Consider the following 19,365-nt stretch of genomic DNA (forward strand, 5'->3'; position numbering starts at 1 on the left):
TATCTTTGATATTGTCCATTAGTAACTTTAATAGTTGCACAGGCTTTTTCATTTGCTTGGATAATTCCATAAACAATCACTAAATAATTTATAAGTTAATATTTTCCATCAGAAAAAGGGGAAAAGTAACCAAGTGTGTGTCAGGAAAGGGGGGGGGGGGTCAGGTACATGAAAAAAACTGACGTACATGTATATGTAGACCAAAAAAAAAAGAACATCACCCTTTTTGGTTTTGGGGAAGCATAGTAAATAACTTAATAAACTTAAGGGTAAGTTTTTAGTAAACAGGTAACTCTGCTTCTTTCAAATCTTTTGAGACCACATAATCTGGTTTTATAAAAATGCTTCAACTTATGCAAATATTTGACTTCCGGTAGTGCGACTAAGGCAGGGTTAATTATATGTATAGTCATAATTTTCTGGAAAAATTGACACCAAGCACATTTTGGCACATCCCCTAACCTTTACCTGAAAAAATATCAGAATTCTAATACGAAGTCTGCATAAAGACAAGGATGTCACTTTTCAATTCAAAAGAAAAAAACATGTCGTTTCACTGGAGTCCATCACGATTGGCAAACCCTCACTTCAAATCGGTTCCAATTAGAAAATATGCCCTGAGATCAGCCATATGATTTACAGGGCCCCGTCTTACAAAGACTTACATGTAAAATTGATCCAATCAATCGTAACTATGAAAATCCATCAGTGTCATAATTTTTTCAAAAGGAAATTTGCACAATATCCTTTGAAAAACAAAGGAGAACACACCAACTTGTCAAGAAATTGATGAATCTATGAATAAAGATCATATCTCGAAATTTTTTTTTGAACAGACATGCATTTTATATGTTGACTTTGCTAGCTTTCCATATTTGTGATTGATCGGATCAACCGCAACTCTTTGTAAGACGGGCCCCTGGTTTGGAATGTCAAATTAACTCATGATTGCTATTCTCCTATAATGGCTAGTCCTAATTTTCATCTAGCTCATCATCGTCGTCGTCAAGGTCATCTTCTAAGACATTGGCAGCAATGGTCTGTAACTCCTTCAACACAGCATGGAGGGGTTCTAGAAAGTAAATGGAGGAATTAAAGAGAATAAAGAATAAGTAATAATTTTGTTTTGTTCATAAAGTAGATGGTGAATACATGTAGTATTAAAATAAAAATAATGCATGTGAAGCTAAAAAGTACTCTTAATTTTGACAAGAAATTTTTTTCTTGACTTACTAAATGGAGATTTTTCTGTGCTACACCTAAGACATCTTAATGTAAGATCTTACTACATATACATGTAAGTTGAGTTCTTTAGAACATCGGTATTATGGCATAAGTAGAAGTTTTTGGGTCATTATCAGCATAAAATAAAACCATTTAGCCTAGTAAAAGTAAAAATAATCGTACATTTATGATTTCTGGTTGAAAACTCAATTTTCATTTACTTTGTACACAAAATCATGTCAAAATTTGTGAGCAATTTCTGGTCTGAAATGCACTTGAAAAATGTTGCATAATTTTGAAATCGCGTACCCAAACTTCAAAAATTTGGTTTCAAAAGATGCGCTCTACTTGAAAGTAAAAGGTCAGGGATTGGCACGGTAAACAAATTTGGTGTGGCGGCATAGTCAGTAAATTTAGAATAGGGTAAAGATTCAATTATCACTGGAAATTAAAGATAAATACCAGTTGTGGTAACCGTCTCAAAATGAGTTCGAACAGAATCCAATGAAATTACCACCAAATGTTTGTATGTATGAATAAAAAATATGTGCCAAATACATGTAGCTCTGAGAGAAAATGCGTAACTGCTGAGAAATGAGCAAAATAAGCACGGAATTCCATCGAATGTCAGGTATTTTTCAAAGCAATATTAATACACTGTCCCACATATGCTTTTCTGTGTTAGTGATCATCAGAATTATCGATTTTGAGCTAAGCTTTCACGATTTTACAAAGATAAGATTACATTAATGTACCAGATCTAGATGTATGATAATATTTTTTGACAATTAACCTTGATTTAAAAGACTTTCTCATGAAATTATTGTTTGCTGCAACTACTGTCTTTTACCTTTAACCCCAGAGTACCCACCAGCTGAGCAGGTGGAGAACCCCCAGCGGACATTCGGTTTCACCTACCTTTTCCTTCACTAGATGGAGGTCTGTCATGGTTAGTGGGTGATATGGTATTGTTATCACATCTCTCTCCATCATCATCTATGTCATCCCTGTTCTCTTTCCCCATGAGAGATGGTATGCCACCAGTCTGCTTTGCCCTGTGAGTTGGGAGAAGACCTTCCTGTTTCAGAGTTACCTACATGTACATGGAAATAGGAGGGTGAAAAAATGAATGTAAAACATAACATATTACATTTCTCAGCATGGCTAAGCACAGTATTACGCATGCATCAACACATACAGGGCAGGTTTTTTTTTTCAAGGAGCCTTTTCTATGTTTACATTGAGGATACATCCAAATATCTAGGGGCTATTTTTTTTTTACTTATGGAGGAACTTTTTTTATGTCTGCACTGCAATTATTTATAATTTCCTATGGCAATTGTAGAATGTGGATTTTAAAGTAATTATAATAATACATAGATTTATAGACCGCAGAAACTATTCACTTCAGTATATATTCTACTGCGCTATTTAAGACTCCTAAAATGCTTGTAATTAATGAAATAGATGCGTTTGAGTTTTGATTTAAAGTTGTTTATGGATGGTGCTTTCATATACTAGTGAGTAAATGTAACTGTAATAGCCTTTGGATTTGTAGGTGTTTAGATCAAACTGTCAGTGTTCATACAAAAGTGATAACTACATGGGATGCCAATGGATCAGGAAAAAGGACACATGTTGCGGCCAAATGGCATTAGCCCATGCGGTATTAGACAGGTGACACGACATTTGCTCCTGCGACAATTGATCGGGGCTTTATTTTGTTTAAGATATAGGGTTGGGGTAAGGGTTGCAATAGGGTTTTATGGTTAGGTTTAGGATAGGGTATAGTGTTGAACCCCAGGGCTGAAGTTGGTCATTGCATTAGTGTGTGGAATTTAGAGCAGAGCAATAGAAGCCGGAGCAAATGTCATGGAACCATTAGACCATCTAAGGAGACAAAATACTTGTAGATCCAGTGAATATAAACTGTACTAATAGCTTATCAATAAAAAAGCAAAGGATTTCCTCTTCCATATCAGGGTAAATATACATTCGAAAATTAACTAAGTGTCATCACAAATCCTCTGATTTGTGCTTAATAAAGCTGATTATTACTATTACTATTTGAATAATCCTTTTTAAAGGCACTGTATAAAAGGCACCAGTGTAGGAAAATAATTTTCATTATTAGGTGCTATTTTTTTCCAAGCTGGGACAACTGCTAAATTGTGTAAGCTATTTCTTTCAAAGAGCAATTATGCATTCAATAAAAATATCATTATTTTCTAAATATTCTTAAACATTGTTTGTAGCAAATCTTGGGGCGACTGTACAAAAAGATTATTGCCCCAAACCATGCAGTTTTGAAAATTCCAGGGGCGATATGGGCTGTCATGAGGGCAAAATCGCCCGCTACTCTCATGCATTTCCCAAGATTAAAGGAACTGTTTGAGGTGGTTACCATTAGCATGTTCCTGTCAGCTTCTGCTTCAGTAAGTCTGGTCTTGAGTTTTGATATCTCCTTTGTAAGGTACTCCTCCTGCGATGTCAAGGCTTCCGAAGATCTCTCCTTCTCACGTGCATGGCGTCTTTCCAGCTGTCTCAAGGACACGACTGAATGAGGAAGAATTAGTGGAAAGTCAGTCTAGTTTGACCTTACATGTACATTGTATCTAGTCTAAAGATTGGTGGCAAAAGATTCTGTGAAAAGCAACACAAATCCCTGAACCACATATACAAATATTGGGGTTCAGGTAATTATTTTGGATCATTCAATATCATCACAAAGATTTAATTTCTGGATTTAGAAAATTATGTCAAGGGGGATAATGACTTTACCAACTTGGACGAGATTAGAAGAGAAAATCGCTATGAGATTATGATGTCATATGCATAAAGACTATTTTATAGTAGAGGAATATCTGACCTGCTTTGGCATGTTCTCTCCTAGCCTCATTGAGTCTTTTCTCCATCTCGGCTAGTCTCTTTGTGTGCTGGGATTCAAGTAACTTACACTTCTCATCTGAAGCTGGAAAATGACAGAAATTACGGAGAAAAAAAAAAGATTTTTACCAATAGTGATAGTGAAAAGTTAATGTTAATGAAGTGGTCCAATGTCTCAAGTTATCACTATCATCATCTTCCTCCCACAGAGATCAACATCATCATCATTGCGATCACAATAGATTAATTCATTCATTCATTTATTTATTAATCAATGACTACATCATTATCTCACTATCAATACCATTGTCATCATTGTTGTTATCATCATCAATACCATCCACACATTCCCCAAAACATTTTTGGATTACCAAGTTGGTCCAATTTTCAACACCTGGGTCAAGTGCAAAACACCGTGGATGTGGACAAATTCCTTGATAAAGAAAAGTAAATGCCATGTCTGGAATTTGAACCATGACCCTCGGATTTAAAGGCAAGAGCATGAACCACTAAACCAATCAAAGCATATTGGTTTTGATAACCAAATCCTTGCTGAATTCAGGGGACGTACCTCCTTCTGCCACTAGCTGAGAGCGGGCGAGGTCTGTTCTGAGCCTGAGAGTCTCTTCTCTTGATTCAGTCAAGGACTTCTCACTTTCACCAAGCCTCTCCTCTAGACTTTCCACCTCCTAAAAGCAAAGATACATATCATTCTTAGTACTCTTAATCTCTTCCCTTACCACATCAGTACTTATAGAACTCTGAAGGAGAATACAAATTTTTGGGTAACTTGTCTTGTGAATTTCTGTGATGCATTATTCCCTTGTTCTTCTCCATCTTCTCCTTCTTTGTTTGTTCTTCTTCTCCTCATCCCTCCTTTCTTTCTGTCCTTCCTCCCTCCCTCCCGTCCTTTCTTTCTTCTTCTCTTCCTTCCCCCTTTGCCTCTTCCTTCTTCTATGTTCAACTTACAACACAATCATTCACAAAAATCCTTTGCTCACTCACCCAAATGAAAATTACCAAAGGTTGCATCATCATTTCAAGTTTATGATTACATTTAAGGATAACGGATGGTGAAATGTGGGGACACCTTACAGAGGGGTGTTTCATGAGGCCTGTAATCAGTGATTTCCATTGACAAATTTGCTCTGAGCCAATCAGATGCAAGGATTTCAGTAGCTTGTAACAAATAGTCAGAGTTTCATGAAATGCTCCTCAGGAGACAACTCACCTTCCCTCTATCAAATATCCTGGCTCTAAGTTGATCGTTTTTCATTTCATATTCCTCTGTTTTGCTCATCACTGAAATAAAAACATACAAGAATGTTACCTAGTTTAACTACCAGTATTATGCAAAAAAAAGTGTGTCTTCATTATTTATAACATCTTTCCAAAAATGATAATTGCATTATGTAAAAGCTGCTCCAAAATGACGACGTTCATGTCCTTACAGCATATGAGAATTACTTACCTAAAACGTAAAACATATTTCCAAAGCATGGTTCTTGCTTGAGTGAGAGTTGCTTGAACCCCCCACACTTAAAATGTACTCTATTTATACACTACTTTGGTGTTTAGACATACATTTAATCCTGTCTATATATCTTTTACGCTAGGAGTTACATTTGGGGTTATGGTGTGAGAGGGATTTTGGTTCAGAATAAAGCACATGTAAGTAGATGGATGTAGTTCAATATACTGTTACATGTAGGCGAGACATGGTTTTATGTTTAACTTACTGTATATGTTTTTCATGGGAGTGATAGTAATGGGATGGAATTGCATAACATGGAATACTCTCTTTTACTGACTTAACATTCTTTCAAAATGACATGTCTATTACCTTACCTCTGTTGGTAATATTGGTAAAAGAAAATATAGAATTATGATTTTTTTTTTTACCGCATTAAAGGTTTATTTAACACAATTTTCTTACTTTCTTTCCTAATGTCATCGATCCTCTGTTGAACGACTGCTGAATCCTCTTTGAGCCTGGAAGCAAGGCTATCTCTTTCCTTCTGAAGTCGTTCCATCTCAGTTTTCAGTTCTGTAGGTACACTGGCATGAAAAAAATGAGAATATCTGATGTTATTGACATAAATAGGTCCTCAAAAGCCGTTCCAAGATAATCTAAAAAAATCTTCCAAATATTTCTCATCAATCCCAGAATTCCGACCCCTTTAATAAGAAACATTTTGGAATTCAAGTAAGAAATTCTCACCTGTCTGGGATGGAGGAATGATCTTCTGTTTGCGTTGATAGGTCGGCGCATCCTCGGAGGCTCGAACCTCCAACCTTCAACTTCTGCATGGAATCCCGGCAAGCCAGTAGATCTGAAGACGAAGCCAGGCAAACATAGATAACATCTAGATTACATAAAGCCTCAAAAATAGGCACTTGAAATTATGTAAATTTATAAATGAACTGGATTCTAAATATTCACATTCAATTTGTTCACTTCACTAATAATCCAGTTATTTGTAAAATCCTTTGATCAAATTCCAAAATTCTGAATCCAGTTTACTGTGCTAAAATCATAGGATGCCGAAAATGTTAAAATTAGTTAATATTGTATGCTTCTCATGTTTACTGAATACTTTCTCCATGGTGAATAAACACACTTTTATTTATTTTTCCAAGACAAGTATGAATAATTTGTGTCAAATGCAATGATAAGCTGAACCAATATACTGTTAGAAACTTGTGCTGCAATTGGCTATCCATAGTTCAAACCAGAGTTTGGATTAAATCAGAGTGTAAAATACAGGATATGGTGACGGATAATCATAACCTGTCACCATATTAAATAATCAATCATTCTAGTTAGTGGCTGTTATAGGTGCTTGGCTAAATGTAATGATCACCTAAAAATGAATTCCTTGACATGAAAATACAGCTGTAAGATGCCAGAGACAATAAATAGTGGTGCCTTTCCTCAAGCTGCAAATATACCAATATACTAAAACAGGCCTAAAATTTCAATATAATTTAATTTCTGACCTTGCAGGAGTTCGATTCTGCTGATAGCAAAAGTTAATCGTTGTTGATGAGAGTTTAGTCTTGAATCCATCTCTTTGCTTTGTGTATTCAGTCCATTGGAATGTTTATGACACCTATTGCACAAAGGAATAATACAAATAGATGTACACACAAGGAAAATAGAATACCAACTGAGTTCATTCAATTACTTAGCCCCAAAAGGACGATGCCCCAAAATTATTTCTGAAATGCAAGGGGACATTGTCAGAAACTTAGCAATTGCTTAATGTCTGTTTCATTTTCCAATATTTTACCAACCTGTATTACTTGCATGCCCTATCACGTAAAAACCACATTAAAAAAAATGCCCCAGCTCCCCTTACAAGTCTTTCTGCATGTAGGTATAAATAAACCTCCATCTCCTTTACATTGGTGACCAGCAATCCCAAAACTAACAAGAAGTTGCCAGGAAAGGTTTTCTGTAAATAGCCAAAATAGTAATTAGGTCTTCAGAGAGCAAAAATGAGAAAATTAGTTCACTTGAAACGGTGATTCTACTCCATCAAACTTTCAAAAATTTAAGTTTAAGGTTAAATAAAAGACGAGATAAAAGAGTTTCTATGATAACCATTTTTTGCAAACTGCTTGGAAGTTTCATTGAGATAGCACAGTGTGCACACTCCATGCTTGAGTGAACCCAAACCCAAACTTCAAAACTTGTTATTCTCCCTATTTTTTTAAAGCACTCTCTGAAATTCTTCTGCATGCAACCAAGTACTTGTGAGGATTACTATTCATCAACTTTGACGAGTTATATATCATATTAAAGGTTACGATATAATTTTTCGAACCCAATGAAAGTTTCTAAAGTCATATTTGGTGACTTATTGTTGGTTTTGAGGTGGATGGTCACATATATAGAAATAAGTCCTTGAATTACCTACGAAGAAAATAAGATAACCCTGTGGAGGGGGGGAAAAACATCTATCGAAAATGAATGAACATAACAATGCCCTCTCCTACACCCCATACAAAAAAACAAAAAACAAATCAGTACTTTACATGAAAGTATGAAAATTGCTACACATCACTACAAAGTTATCTCACCTGATAACCATATCCCTCATCCTACAAAGGCAAGCTTCACTCTCTTGTAGTCTCCTGTCAAGCATTCCTGCCACTTCTTGAACAGAGACTAGCTCCTGCTCAACTTTCTACATCCATTCAAGAAATAAAAAAAAAACAAAGAAGACAGAAAGAATTTATACACAATAAGTGAACGTTTTACATTGATTCTGTGTTACATCTTCCTACATGTAGTACTGGCACTTGTATGACTTTTAAAACATTCCTGCCTTACAAACAAAAACATTTTTGGGGGTATTGCACATCCAAAGAAAACTGGCATGTAAATTGAAAACAATATCGGGTTGCACCAGCCGAAATCTTATGATAACACAACAAATGCATGTTCTGATATGTATCAGACATAAGTAATAAACTCAAATTTAATAAAGGGGCAGAAAGTTGTAAAACCCAGACAGCCTGAAACCAGCTCACTTGGATTAAACGATAAAGGTTGACAAATCTTTTAAACCTAGCTGACCATTTCCCCTATCAGATGTATACTGTCAGCATGCTAGCCTAAAACGGCCTAAGATATGGTATATGTATTGTTTGACATTCATTAATGCAGAGCTGCCAACCTTGTGCAAGCAAAAAAAGGAATCATTATGGCCAAAAAAAGGAATTTCCAACAAAAAAAAGGAATGTGTTAAAACGAACCTTAAAACCACACGCAACAAACATCCAATGCAAAAAGTATGTATGCAGTGAACAATTTAAAAAAAGTTAATCTCTAGGCCTAGTCTGGGCTAAGTAACGGAGTGTTACAAATTGGACTTTTAGTCTTGGGCCGTTTGATATAATCTACCAACTTTAATTAAGTCAGTAGCAGGGCTTGAATTAAGAATTGAGAGGGGCAAGGCCATTTTTAAATGGGCACTTTCAGCTTGGGGCAACCGGCAAAGTGGCCTTGAATGCCCCAAAATTTCAAGGGGTATCAAGGCCATTCTAAAGGGCATGAAGGCCACTTTTATTCTAGTCAAATGGGCACCTAGGCAAATTTTTCTAAAAATGACAAGTAGCTAGGCCTTTCATTTTGTAGTGCAACCTACTCCGGCACTTATCAAAGTGAAGATCTGTCGAGAAAAAAATCTTTCAGGGGCACCAAAATCAGTTCTGGTGAACATCTTTAGGGCTCCATTTTTCTGGGGCTTTCTTTCCACTTCTAAAATAATTCATTGTTTTATGTTGAGTTTCCTGACAAAACTACCAAATTGTAGACTAAGAGAAATAAAAAAAAAAGTTGACATCAATTCAGACTTCTCTTCCCAAGTAACATTGTTTTTGCCAAACAGTACCCTTTAAAATTAAAGTGTCATAAAATGGAAGTGTACATGTAACATTCCACAAATACAGAAAAATTATTCATAAATCAATCTAATCTAAAATTCAAATAGATCTATAGATAAGATTAAGAAGTTGAAATCATTCCACAAAAGTCCCATCGTAAAACACTTCACGATGTGCACAGCTCAGCCTCAATCACACTGCACGCACACTCAATCATCCCCAGCAGTGACAGCACTATAGAGCAGACATCTAGGCCGCCAGAACCGGGGAAGAAATCTTCCCATTCCTGCTAAACTGAATGCTAAAGTGCCGACTTTTTTAATGAATTCCAAAGGCAGTAGGACATCTCTCTAGTATAAATCATGTGAAACTATCAATAAATGTTGAATATCACCCAGAATTATTACTTCAGGGGACAATGAAGAGCTTTCCAGGTCTTTTCAAAGCCGAATTCATCGTATTTGTTTGATACGAGTTGATGAAAATTAACCAGACAGTACCGTTATCCGAAGGGAATTGATATTAATCAATTCAAGAAAATAGCCTCAAAATTGCATTTCTTTATCACTACAATTAATTTTAAAGTATATGAAAAATATCTTTTGATGATTCAATCTTTAATATATATGATGAGTATTTTTGTAAAATTTTGCAAATGGAATAATAATTTCCCTCAAACCTCCAAATCCCCTCCATTACAAATGGACTCTTCTCTTACTACATTTGGGGAATTACCCTACCCAATTCATCGTACTCCTCGCTCTGCGCTGCAAGAACAAACGTTGGCTCCACTCACCTGAAGAGTGTTGGCCCGTGCGTAAAGACAACGTATTAGCAGTAACGTTAGATCTAACATTCGGCGGAAATCTGATTTTTGGATCGTTTTTTTGTACATAAAACATCACTTTATAGGAAAGAAATTACATGCAAATTTAAGATAAAATATATAAAATTCAGAAATATCGTACCTTAGACCGCAGTTACTGTTATTTCCTTTCAAATGATGATCAAAACATAATCATCCTCGATCATTTTGTTTGTCATCGTAAGTTGCCATCTTGGATGGCGTCATCATCCTTACAGACGTATTTACCAGTCGCTATACATCGCGATTCGTACCATGCATGCCGCTCGCATATTCAACTAACGTATATGTACGTGCACGCTATCAAATTATTAAAGTGCGTTGGAAAACCGGCCGGCAGGCGACTACGCACGCGCAAGTACCAGGCTCATCTCGGGCTCAACACGCACTCCACATACATACAATTATGTACACACATTATCAAAATTGTCAAAAAACGTAATTTGAAAAGAAAAACCATAATGCCGTAATTTGAATGAAAAAACGTAATGATTACGGCAAAAACGTAATGGTTGGCAGCTCTGTTAATGGGATGACGATATATTCCCATATAATACTACATTACAGCTCGTGATGAACATCCAAACTATGCAAAAATACATACCTGTAGCCCTTGCCCCCCCCCAAAAAAAAATTTCTTGCCGAATTCCATTTTATGATGGTGACCATGGACCTCCTTTTGGGGAAGGACAAAATCTCTTCTATAGTGGGGACTTTTGAATATTTGTTGTTGTTGCTTGCTTGCCCCCTCCCCCAGTCAATCCTGGGGAGCATTTCATCAACATTCTTGTCTGACAACTTTTCTTAATCTGATTGATTGAGAGGCACTGTTACCTTTTAACTGTCAGATAAAACAGAACTTGTCAGATAAAAAGCCTGACAAGTCCTTTCATGTAATACTCCCCTGGATCAATCCTGCCTTACCGTAACATTATTTTTCTCCAGCTGCAGCTGAGCCTCCTTGTCGGCTAAGGCATGCTCCAGGATTCGCGCCTTGTTGAGGGCTCCTTCTAGCTGACCCTCAATACTGTTGAGCTAGAGAAAGAAAAAAAAAATTGCCATGATTTGCTCTTCCCCTTCTGTGCCATGCCACTGAGTAGAAAAATAGTAACAAATGAACTCGATATATGGAGCATTATCAAACAGATCTAGGGGTAATGAGGTACATGGATTTGATTCGATAACTTGACTTTTGACTTTTTAAATATATATTCAATTGGAATTTTACATTCTCAGTTTACATTCTTCTTTTGATTTAAATGTCATAGTATTTAACTGTGTTGTTTTAGTTTTTTTAAAGTTGCTTATAAGCATTTATGCATTTTCAGCTGTCATTTTGGTTCTACTTTTGAATATGTCATAGTATTTCATTATGTTTTTATTGGATATTCTGTTGAAATAAATGAATTACTTACTAAATGAATAGATGGATGGATGGATGGATGGATGGATGAAGAATTTCACACACAAAAATGAATACATAAATACATACATACATAAATTAACAAATAACTAAAGGAATGAAATTATATTCCTGTAGTAAACAAGAAAGAGAATGTATGGATTATTTACCTTATCTTGATAGGTAGAAGCATCCTTCTTGATGACGATTTCAAGGGACTTCCTCTGAACCAGGAGAGCAAATACCTTCTCTCTCCACCTAAACGACATATCATGATTAAAAAAAACATAACACAATATACAAAATAAAAAAACAGAAAGTTTGAGGAAGATCAAATGGATAATAAGGGAGTTGAGCTTGGAAAAGTTTGCATGGTGGTAAGACTAGATAGAGAGGTTTGCGGTTGCACCATGTAAGTTAGTCTTGAAAAGGAGTGTTCGTTTATCTTTCTGATAATAGCTGTTATTCTCAACATTTCGAACATGTAAGCTTTCCTCTTTGTCAGTAATCAGAAAGATGAACCAGCAGTCCTATTCAGGACTAACTTACATGGTGTTACCACAAACCTCGCCATCCAATAAGGAAGTTACATGCATAAAGCATTTGAATATTGAGATCACTGATGCTACATCGATCCTACCATTGGCAATGCGACTAAGATCTGTGATATAGACATAAAAACCTCCCTAATATTACCAAAGTATGCATTTCACTAAAAGTTTATTTTATACAGTCTATGGAAAAGGGTCCTTGCCATATGAAAAAAATGTATCACGGAAAACATTAAATACCATCATAAACAACATGACACAATATACAACTTACATAATACTTTGAAGGTTTGCATGATGGCACAGATAATGTGGGGGACATTAACGGTTTCAGGACTAACCACATGGTCAACCATACAACTTTTCCTGCATTAACAAAATACTGCTCAAACCTGCTTAAAACCCTAGCTAGAACCAGGGGGGTGTTTCGACATAAAAAAAAACTTTATTTAGGGAGTTTTTAGTCCAGTATTTAGGGAGCAAAAAGTATTATTTTACGTATTAATTAAGCCAAAATAGCATTATTAACTAAAATAACTAAGTATACAACTTTCTGCTCGCCAACTTTTGGCAGTATGGCACAATCACGCATTCGATGACCAAGATTTCAAAGCCCTCCTCCCAAAAAAAAAGAAATAAAAGGTGCTAAAATGTAAATTTTCACTTAAAGAATCAATGAATTAAAAATGGGGCGATACTCACTTGGTCAGCAGGATTTCTCCAGTACGTTTGCTCGTCATATCATGATCCAATTCCTTTACCTGTAATTGAACATGGCATTAAAAAATATAATAATTTTGAGCAGCATTTAGGGTTTTTTTGACGGTATGAATGAAATAAAACATCGGATTTATTCAATAGACAGTGGGACTATTTGACTATATTGCAGCAAACAACCAAAGCAGTCCTCTGTAGCATTTATCTAAGGCAAAATTTTTATATTGGAGTTGAATTACCACACCAACTGACAAATTCAAATGCAAAATGTCCATGGCACTTAATCCATACTGATTTGAGTTGTGACAAGTGTCAGAGCAAAGTCCTCATGGCAAATTTCAAATTAAAATAAGAAACTATCAGATATTACATCGATGAGGAAAACAGGAAGGTGACACTATGGTGAGCATATCATACCACTACAATCAAACCAATTTACATATTCAGTCTAATAATATTGAAATTCTATTCTATAGAGGCTCAATAGCTCAGTCGGTAGAGAGGGGGTTATGTTTTCCGATGACCCAGGTTTGATTCCAAATTGGTGTGCAAGTGCCCGTTGGTATTAAAGGCATTTGAATCTTCATTACCAGGCCCCTCAGAGAGGACATGAAGCCATCGGTCCTCTGGTTGCTTGCTTGCAACATTGATGCTTTCTTAATAGCAATTAGGTAAAAAATCACTACCATCAGTATTTAAATCCAATTTTGATCTTGATTACTTTTGCATTTATTTGCGTCAAATTGTATTTGTTTACTTATGTATTGTAATTCTGTACATTCAATCTTATTCTAATTCGAATAGCTTTACATTATTGCTTTTAAGAAATGTATTCATTTACTTATGTCAAGCTTACCAAAACTTCTTCCATGTACCTGTATGATTAGTTTGTTCGTTCCTTTGTTTTAGTGTTGCCCATTGATGAACTTTGGATGTTTTATTGTGAACATGAATAACTTTCAGCCTTTTGACTGTATATCATGTATTGAATTTCATTGCAGAATATACCATAAATTGAATTGAATTTCATACCTGTGTCATCTCTTTCTCTTGGATGGCCATGATCTCGTTCATCGACGATAGTCTTACATTCAGCATGTCCGCAGTTGTTTGGATATTCTCTTTCTCATCCTCCAATAGCTAAGTGCAAAACACAATGGAAAGTTAAAAAAAAAATGTATTTTGGGAAATTCATAACACACAAAATATATGGAGGAGGTACTCGTCTGTGGCTTCACAAAATAGAAAATCAAAAAATTCATAGCCCCCTTTATTCGTTGACAGATTTTCATCAACCTTCACCATAATTTTTCTCTATTATTTCTGTTTTAATCTTTAAACAATTTATTTTCAGGGTGAACTTCCCCTTTAATCTAGTACAAGGAGACATTTTGAGAATTGCAAGTTTAGTAAATAAGCTGTTATAACTTGAAATGTTATGATTAAGACACTTGGCTTGGGCATTGTAGCCCCCTGGAAGCTCTTGAAGTATTCCATTAAGCACAATTGATTACTTGAACTGCCATGTGAAAAGAGGGAATGTAATGTACCTCTTTCTTCTTGTATACCTTTATTTTCTTGTCATAGTTTTGTTTTTCGATGTTCCACTGAGCCGAGGTCTTGCTGCTCGGGAGAGCATCGCCTATGTAAGCCTTCAGTTGAGCAACTTGAGTTGTAAGATGGGAGATTTCTTCCTGTTTCTGCCTGTAATTGGATACAACACAGTTACAGAAAATTTTAAGCCACTTACTACTGAATTCCTTCATTTGTAAAGGGACCGTCTGGTATCAGTAGGCGAGGGGCTAATTAATATGGGAAATTCCGTGAAAAATGCTCCCTTGCAGATTTTCACACAATAATGGCAATACACATACCTCCAGAAATATTTGAGCTCCTTTGGCAAACTAATTGACCAACAAGGCCTCTCCAATCTCTTAGAAATGAATACCATTTAAGGTTGATTTTTTTTTCAAAAACTTTTTTACCTACATGTAACTGAAAAATGTGATCCTGATGTGATTTATTGTATAACAAAATAAATTCCAAAGGAAGGAAGAAAAATTTGAGAAAAATATCATGCACTGTATTATCATCGAAGGTCAATGATTCGCATAAGAATTGCACTTCAATCAAATAAATAACAGTAACATAAGTCTGGGACACTTATTTGTCTTTTTCTTTCTCCTTATAGTAAAGTACCCCAGACAATATTTATACAAATAAAAATTCTAATTTAAAATTAATGATGCTGGACTCATATTACGAGAGTGCTCTATTCTCTTCCAATAATTTCCATCCATAATTATCCCAGATTTAAATCCTTTATAATCAACATCATTGTCCTACCTGATATCACATTGCAGCTGATCTTTTTCACCACTACTTGATTCCTTCTCTGTAGCAAGACGGCTCGTCAAATTGGCAATCTTGCCATCTGATTCTTCTCTTGTCCTTTGGAGATCTTCTGTAAGTTTCCTCATTTTATCTGCCAAACGACTGGTTTCCGTCCGATGCTCCTCTACCATATGGCTTACCTACACAAATATTTAGCAGCAGAATACAAGAAAAGAGTTTGTCTTCAGTTTAATGGAAAATCATTGTAATCCTTGAGCCTCGCCTTGGCATCGAAGACAGTTTCATTGTATGATGTTTAAGTATTATATGCTCATATTAATTTATATAGTTTGTAATTTTGTGAAAACATAATAAAACAATTGTATGAAATTATAAACATGAAACAATGACAATGAAATCTACATTTGTAATGATTAGGGGAATTTTTCATATAATAATAAAAAATCATTATATCGATTGGTTTCATCTTAATGGTAATTTTGATAATCTTGTCCCAGCAAAGAAAAGTGTTTCAGTGAATCCCTATCAAAATACACATAGATATGTTGTTTGCAGATCTATGAATGCCATGATAATCTTACTTAATATTCCTTATATTATTGTGGGCAAAATAATTGTTTCATTACCAAATAATAATAATTTACATCAATTATTCCGTATGCCGCACTGACCTGCTGTTTGTGGCTGGCCTCACTTCTCTTCCTCTCCTCCTTCAATCTCAAGATCTCCTCCTCCAGCCCCACCCTGGACTCCCTGCTCCCGGCCTTGCTCCTGGCGAGCTCCGCCGAGTGCTGGGCCTCCTGGGTGGACAGCTCCGTCTTGAGCCGGGCGATGTCCGCGGCCTGGCGGCTGACGATCATCTCCGTCTGGCGTTGGAGTTCCAGGAGGTGGTGTGGGTCTGGTCCAGGGTGGCTGGGTGGAGGTGGTGGTGGGGGAGGATGGCGGTAGGGTTGGGTGGGGTGTGGTCCCTGAGGGCGTAGCTGGTGGTGGTGGTACTGGTATGGTGGGTAACTAGGATGGCCACTTTCTCCATGGGGTACCACAGGCGGTGTCGTCGGTGGCAGGGTAACCTGAGTCTCTTTCTCCTGAGTGATTACAAATAATTGATATAATTGTCCAGACTGGTTATATCTGGACAGGTTGGCTAAAGAAAAAATTGAATGCTATTATTTTATGAATTGTATGTCAAACATAAGAAAAATATTCAAATTTTATTCCTAGATAAAGGTTGTTCAACAACCGGAAGACTTGCCAGATGTAGCAACAAGCAATATATAAATATAATTTAATGTACTATATACATGTAGTTTCATTAGCTAATGGGGGAAATGAATACCTTTAATACTGCCATTCTAAGATCCCCGGATAGAAACATTTTGAATCATGGTAAAATTACCTATTTGTTTATCAAATCTTAAGGCAAAATTGAGGGTCTTTTTTTCTTAAATATTTTCTATTCCGCCTCTGTGACGACAATATACAGCACTATAAAAGAAATGGCTTACATGTTGAGCAGCAGCAGATGACTGGTGATTAGATTTTCTGCAAAATAAAGAAAATTATAATTATAAATAAATAAAGAATGTTTAAATGGTATTTTAGTTACGTTGTGATTTTCAATAAAAGAAAATCTAAAATGAAGTGAACATCAAATGGTGTAAGGTATAACACGCTTATGAATTTGAGTGACTATTGGCACACATTTTCAGCCTGGCCTATTATTTGCAATATTATGAATGTGAGGGAATGTGGAAAGCAATCAAAATGAAAATGTGTCCAGCCACCCCAAAACCAACAATAAGTCACCAGAAAAGGTTTCCTGTAAATATCCAAGAGTATTTGGTCCTTAAAAAGTACAAAATGAGAACTTACCTCATTTGAAAACATAATTCTTCTTCTTCATACTGTCAAAATTTGAAGTTATAAAATTAAACAAAAGACTTAAGAGTTTCTTTAATACCATTTTTTCTGGACTGCTGGGGAGTTTCACTAAGATTGCACAATGTGCACCAAGTTAAAACTGCACATCTCGTGATTGAGTGAATCCCAAACTTGAACCTTGTTAAATTCTCTTTATTCTTCGGGGCTCTCAGTAAATTTCTTTAACATTCAATCAAGCACTCTGTGTGGGTTATTGTTGATCAATTTTGACAAGTTATATTTTATTTTTACAACTTTTAAGTGTGCTTATTCATGCTCAATGAAAATCTCAAAATAAAATTCATTTTGGGTACCTTACATGTATTGTTGGTCTTGGGGTGGCAGGTCACAAATGACACTCTTCCGTGATATCATGGAAAGAATTTGATAGCTCACAATAACATCTTTCTCATGTCTGTGTTATCCCTTCATTGTGTATGTATATTTATCATCAAAGAAATAACGCACTGAACAATGAGTCTAATACTTTTAGTGGAAATAAGGACTTTTAGAACACATACTGGCTTATTCAATTGTTAAGAATGAATCAATGTTGCATGTTGAATCGATAAAAAAAAAATCAACAATTTCTACAGCTGTTTATTATACACTGTACATGTAAGTACAATCTTCAACAAGCCAAGAATAAAAGACATCAATGTTACGATCTTACCGAGGGGACTGTTTTCTAGCTTTCTTCGGAGAAGTTGTTGGTTCTCCTGAGACTCCAGTGACCTTGGGTGCTGTTTTGGCTGGGACTGTTAGGGCTGATGGGGGCAGCAGCTTGTAAGATGGTCCACCTAAAAATAGGTAAATGTCAAAAAATATACTTTAATTATGCTTCAAAATTAGGAAATTATATACATGACATTTAATCAGCAATTGTATCAAAATTAACAACCAACAATGCGTAATAGATCTATAACACACTCATAATTTTACAAGACTTCATTCGCATCTATAGAAATGCAACACTTCCCAAAGGGAATTCAATTTTCAAAGAGTAAATTGATATAGAGGGCTTTTAGAGGCAAAAGGCAACTATATGTATGTGTTTTCTAAAAAAGGTTTCAGTCAAAAAAGATTATTCTTTTGGTAAATTATAAAACTTTCCATATTTATACCAAAATGCAATGTGACAAGAAGATATTATTTTGTAACTAGTGTATAGAAATTTTCATTTTGCATACATATACAAGGACAGGGTTGCTCTGCGGCCTTTTTTAAATATATTTTAATGTTTTGTAAATGGTATTTAGCAATTATTTATGGTGAAAGCATATTATGTGTATCTGTGTTAAGGCTGTGTATCAATAAATCTTAATCATTTGATATTGAAGATCCTACTAGCCAAGAGGTTGAATAGGGGCAGCATGCAGCTAGGTTCAGTTCCATCACTTGAGAAGATCTCAATCCATGGAAATAGATTCTACGGTAGATCTATAGACCTTTATGCATATTTCAATTTTTTATTTTGCTCCTGCTCTATTTTGCATCACTTTCATTTCTTGTGGTGCATGGTGATCAATGTCATAATGTTACATTCTTTTCTTAGGAGTACCGGTATCTCATTCTCAGTATCAAAGATACTAGTACAAGGGGAAGATCGGACACTTCGACGATTTTTTGAAATGCTCGATAAATGCTTATGGGGAAGGGCGCCCAACAGCGTTGAGTAAGTAAACCTTCGCTTATCGGCATGCGACTGTGTATAAAACATATGGGGAAAATGAGAGAGGGGAGTTTGGAGAGGGCTCACATGGGAATAATTCCATGTTTTAATAGTACCAAGAAACCTCTGAAATATATTCATCTCAAATTTAAGGGGGAAAAATTGAATGAAAAAATTATAAAATGTAAAAATCGTCTATTTCTTCACCCCTTCACCATTTCTCTCATATGTTTTGTACACAACCATCTCGCGATACAAAAAGGTAGTTACTTACTCAACGCTGTAGGGCGCTCTTCCCGAGCGTTTCATTACACGGTCTATGTACCTTATACTATAGTGAGACCACCACATATCGACCACCTCTTTTGAAACCGACCAC

General features: G+C 35.7%; 1 protein-coding gene across 1 annotated transcript in view; it reads right to left on the reverse strand.

Annotated features, from left to right (window-relative positions):
- Positions 1–19,365, reverse strand: part of LOC129277212 (coiled-coil alpha-helical rod protein 1-like) — a 20,552-nt gene continuing 1,187 nt past the window's right edge. Inside the window, exons 2-20 of the mRNA XM_064110183.1 lie at positions 17,988–18,114; positions 16,900–16,936; positions 16,066–16,479; positions 15,386–15,573; positions 14,608–14,743; positions 14,072–14,179; positions 13,025–13,083; positions 11,942–12,029; positions 11,294–11,404; positions 8,197–8,303; positions 7,111–7,223; positions 6,332–6,443; positions 6,047–6,168; positions 5,342–5,412; positions 4,682–4,799; positions 4,094–4,195; positions 3,629–3,780; positions 2,143–2,317; positions 1–1,072 (exon numbers count right to left, since the gene is read on the reverse strand). Of these exons, the coding sequence (XP_063966253.1) occupies positions 975–1,072; positions 2,143–2,317; positions 3,629–3,780; positions 4,094–4,195; positions 4,682–4,799; positions 5,342–5,412; positions 6,047–6,168; positions 6,332–6,443; positions 7,111–7,223; positions 8,197–8,303; positions 11,294–11,404; positions 11,942–12,029; positions 13,025–13,083; positions 14,072–14,179; positions 14,608–14,743; positions 15,386–15,573; positions 16,066–16,479; positions 16,900–16,936; positions 17,988–18,114 (2,438 nt within the window). The 3' untranslated portion in view covers positions 1–974. The remainder of the gene's footprint in view (positions 1,073–2,142; positions 2,318–3,628; positions 3,781–4,093; positions 4,196–4,681; positions 4,800–5,341; positions 5,413–6,046; positions 6,169–6,331; positions 6,444–7,110; positions 7,224–8,196; positions 8,304–11,293; positions 11,405–11,941; positions 12,030–13,024; positions 13,084–14,071; positions 14,180–14,607; positions 14,744–15,385; positions 15,574–16,065; positions 16,480–16,899; positions 16,937–17,987; positions 18,115–19,365) is intronic.

The sequence above is a fragment of the Lytechinus pictus genome, chromosome 15 (assembly GCF_037042905.1).
Source record: "Lytechinus pictus isolate F3 Inbred chromosome 15, Lp3.0, whole genome shotgun sequence".
Classification (NCBI taxonomy): domain Eukaryota; kingdom Metazoa; phylum Echinodermata; class Echinoidea; order Temnopleuroida; family Toxopneustidae; genus Lytechinus; species Lytechinus pictus.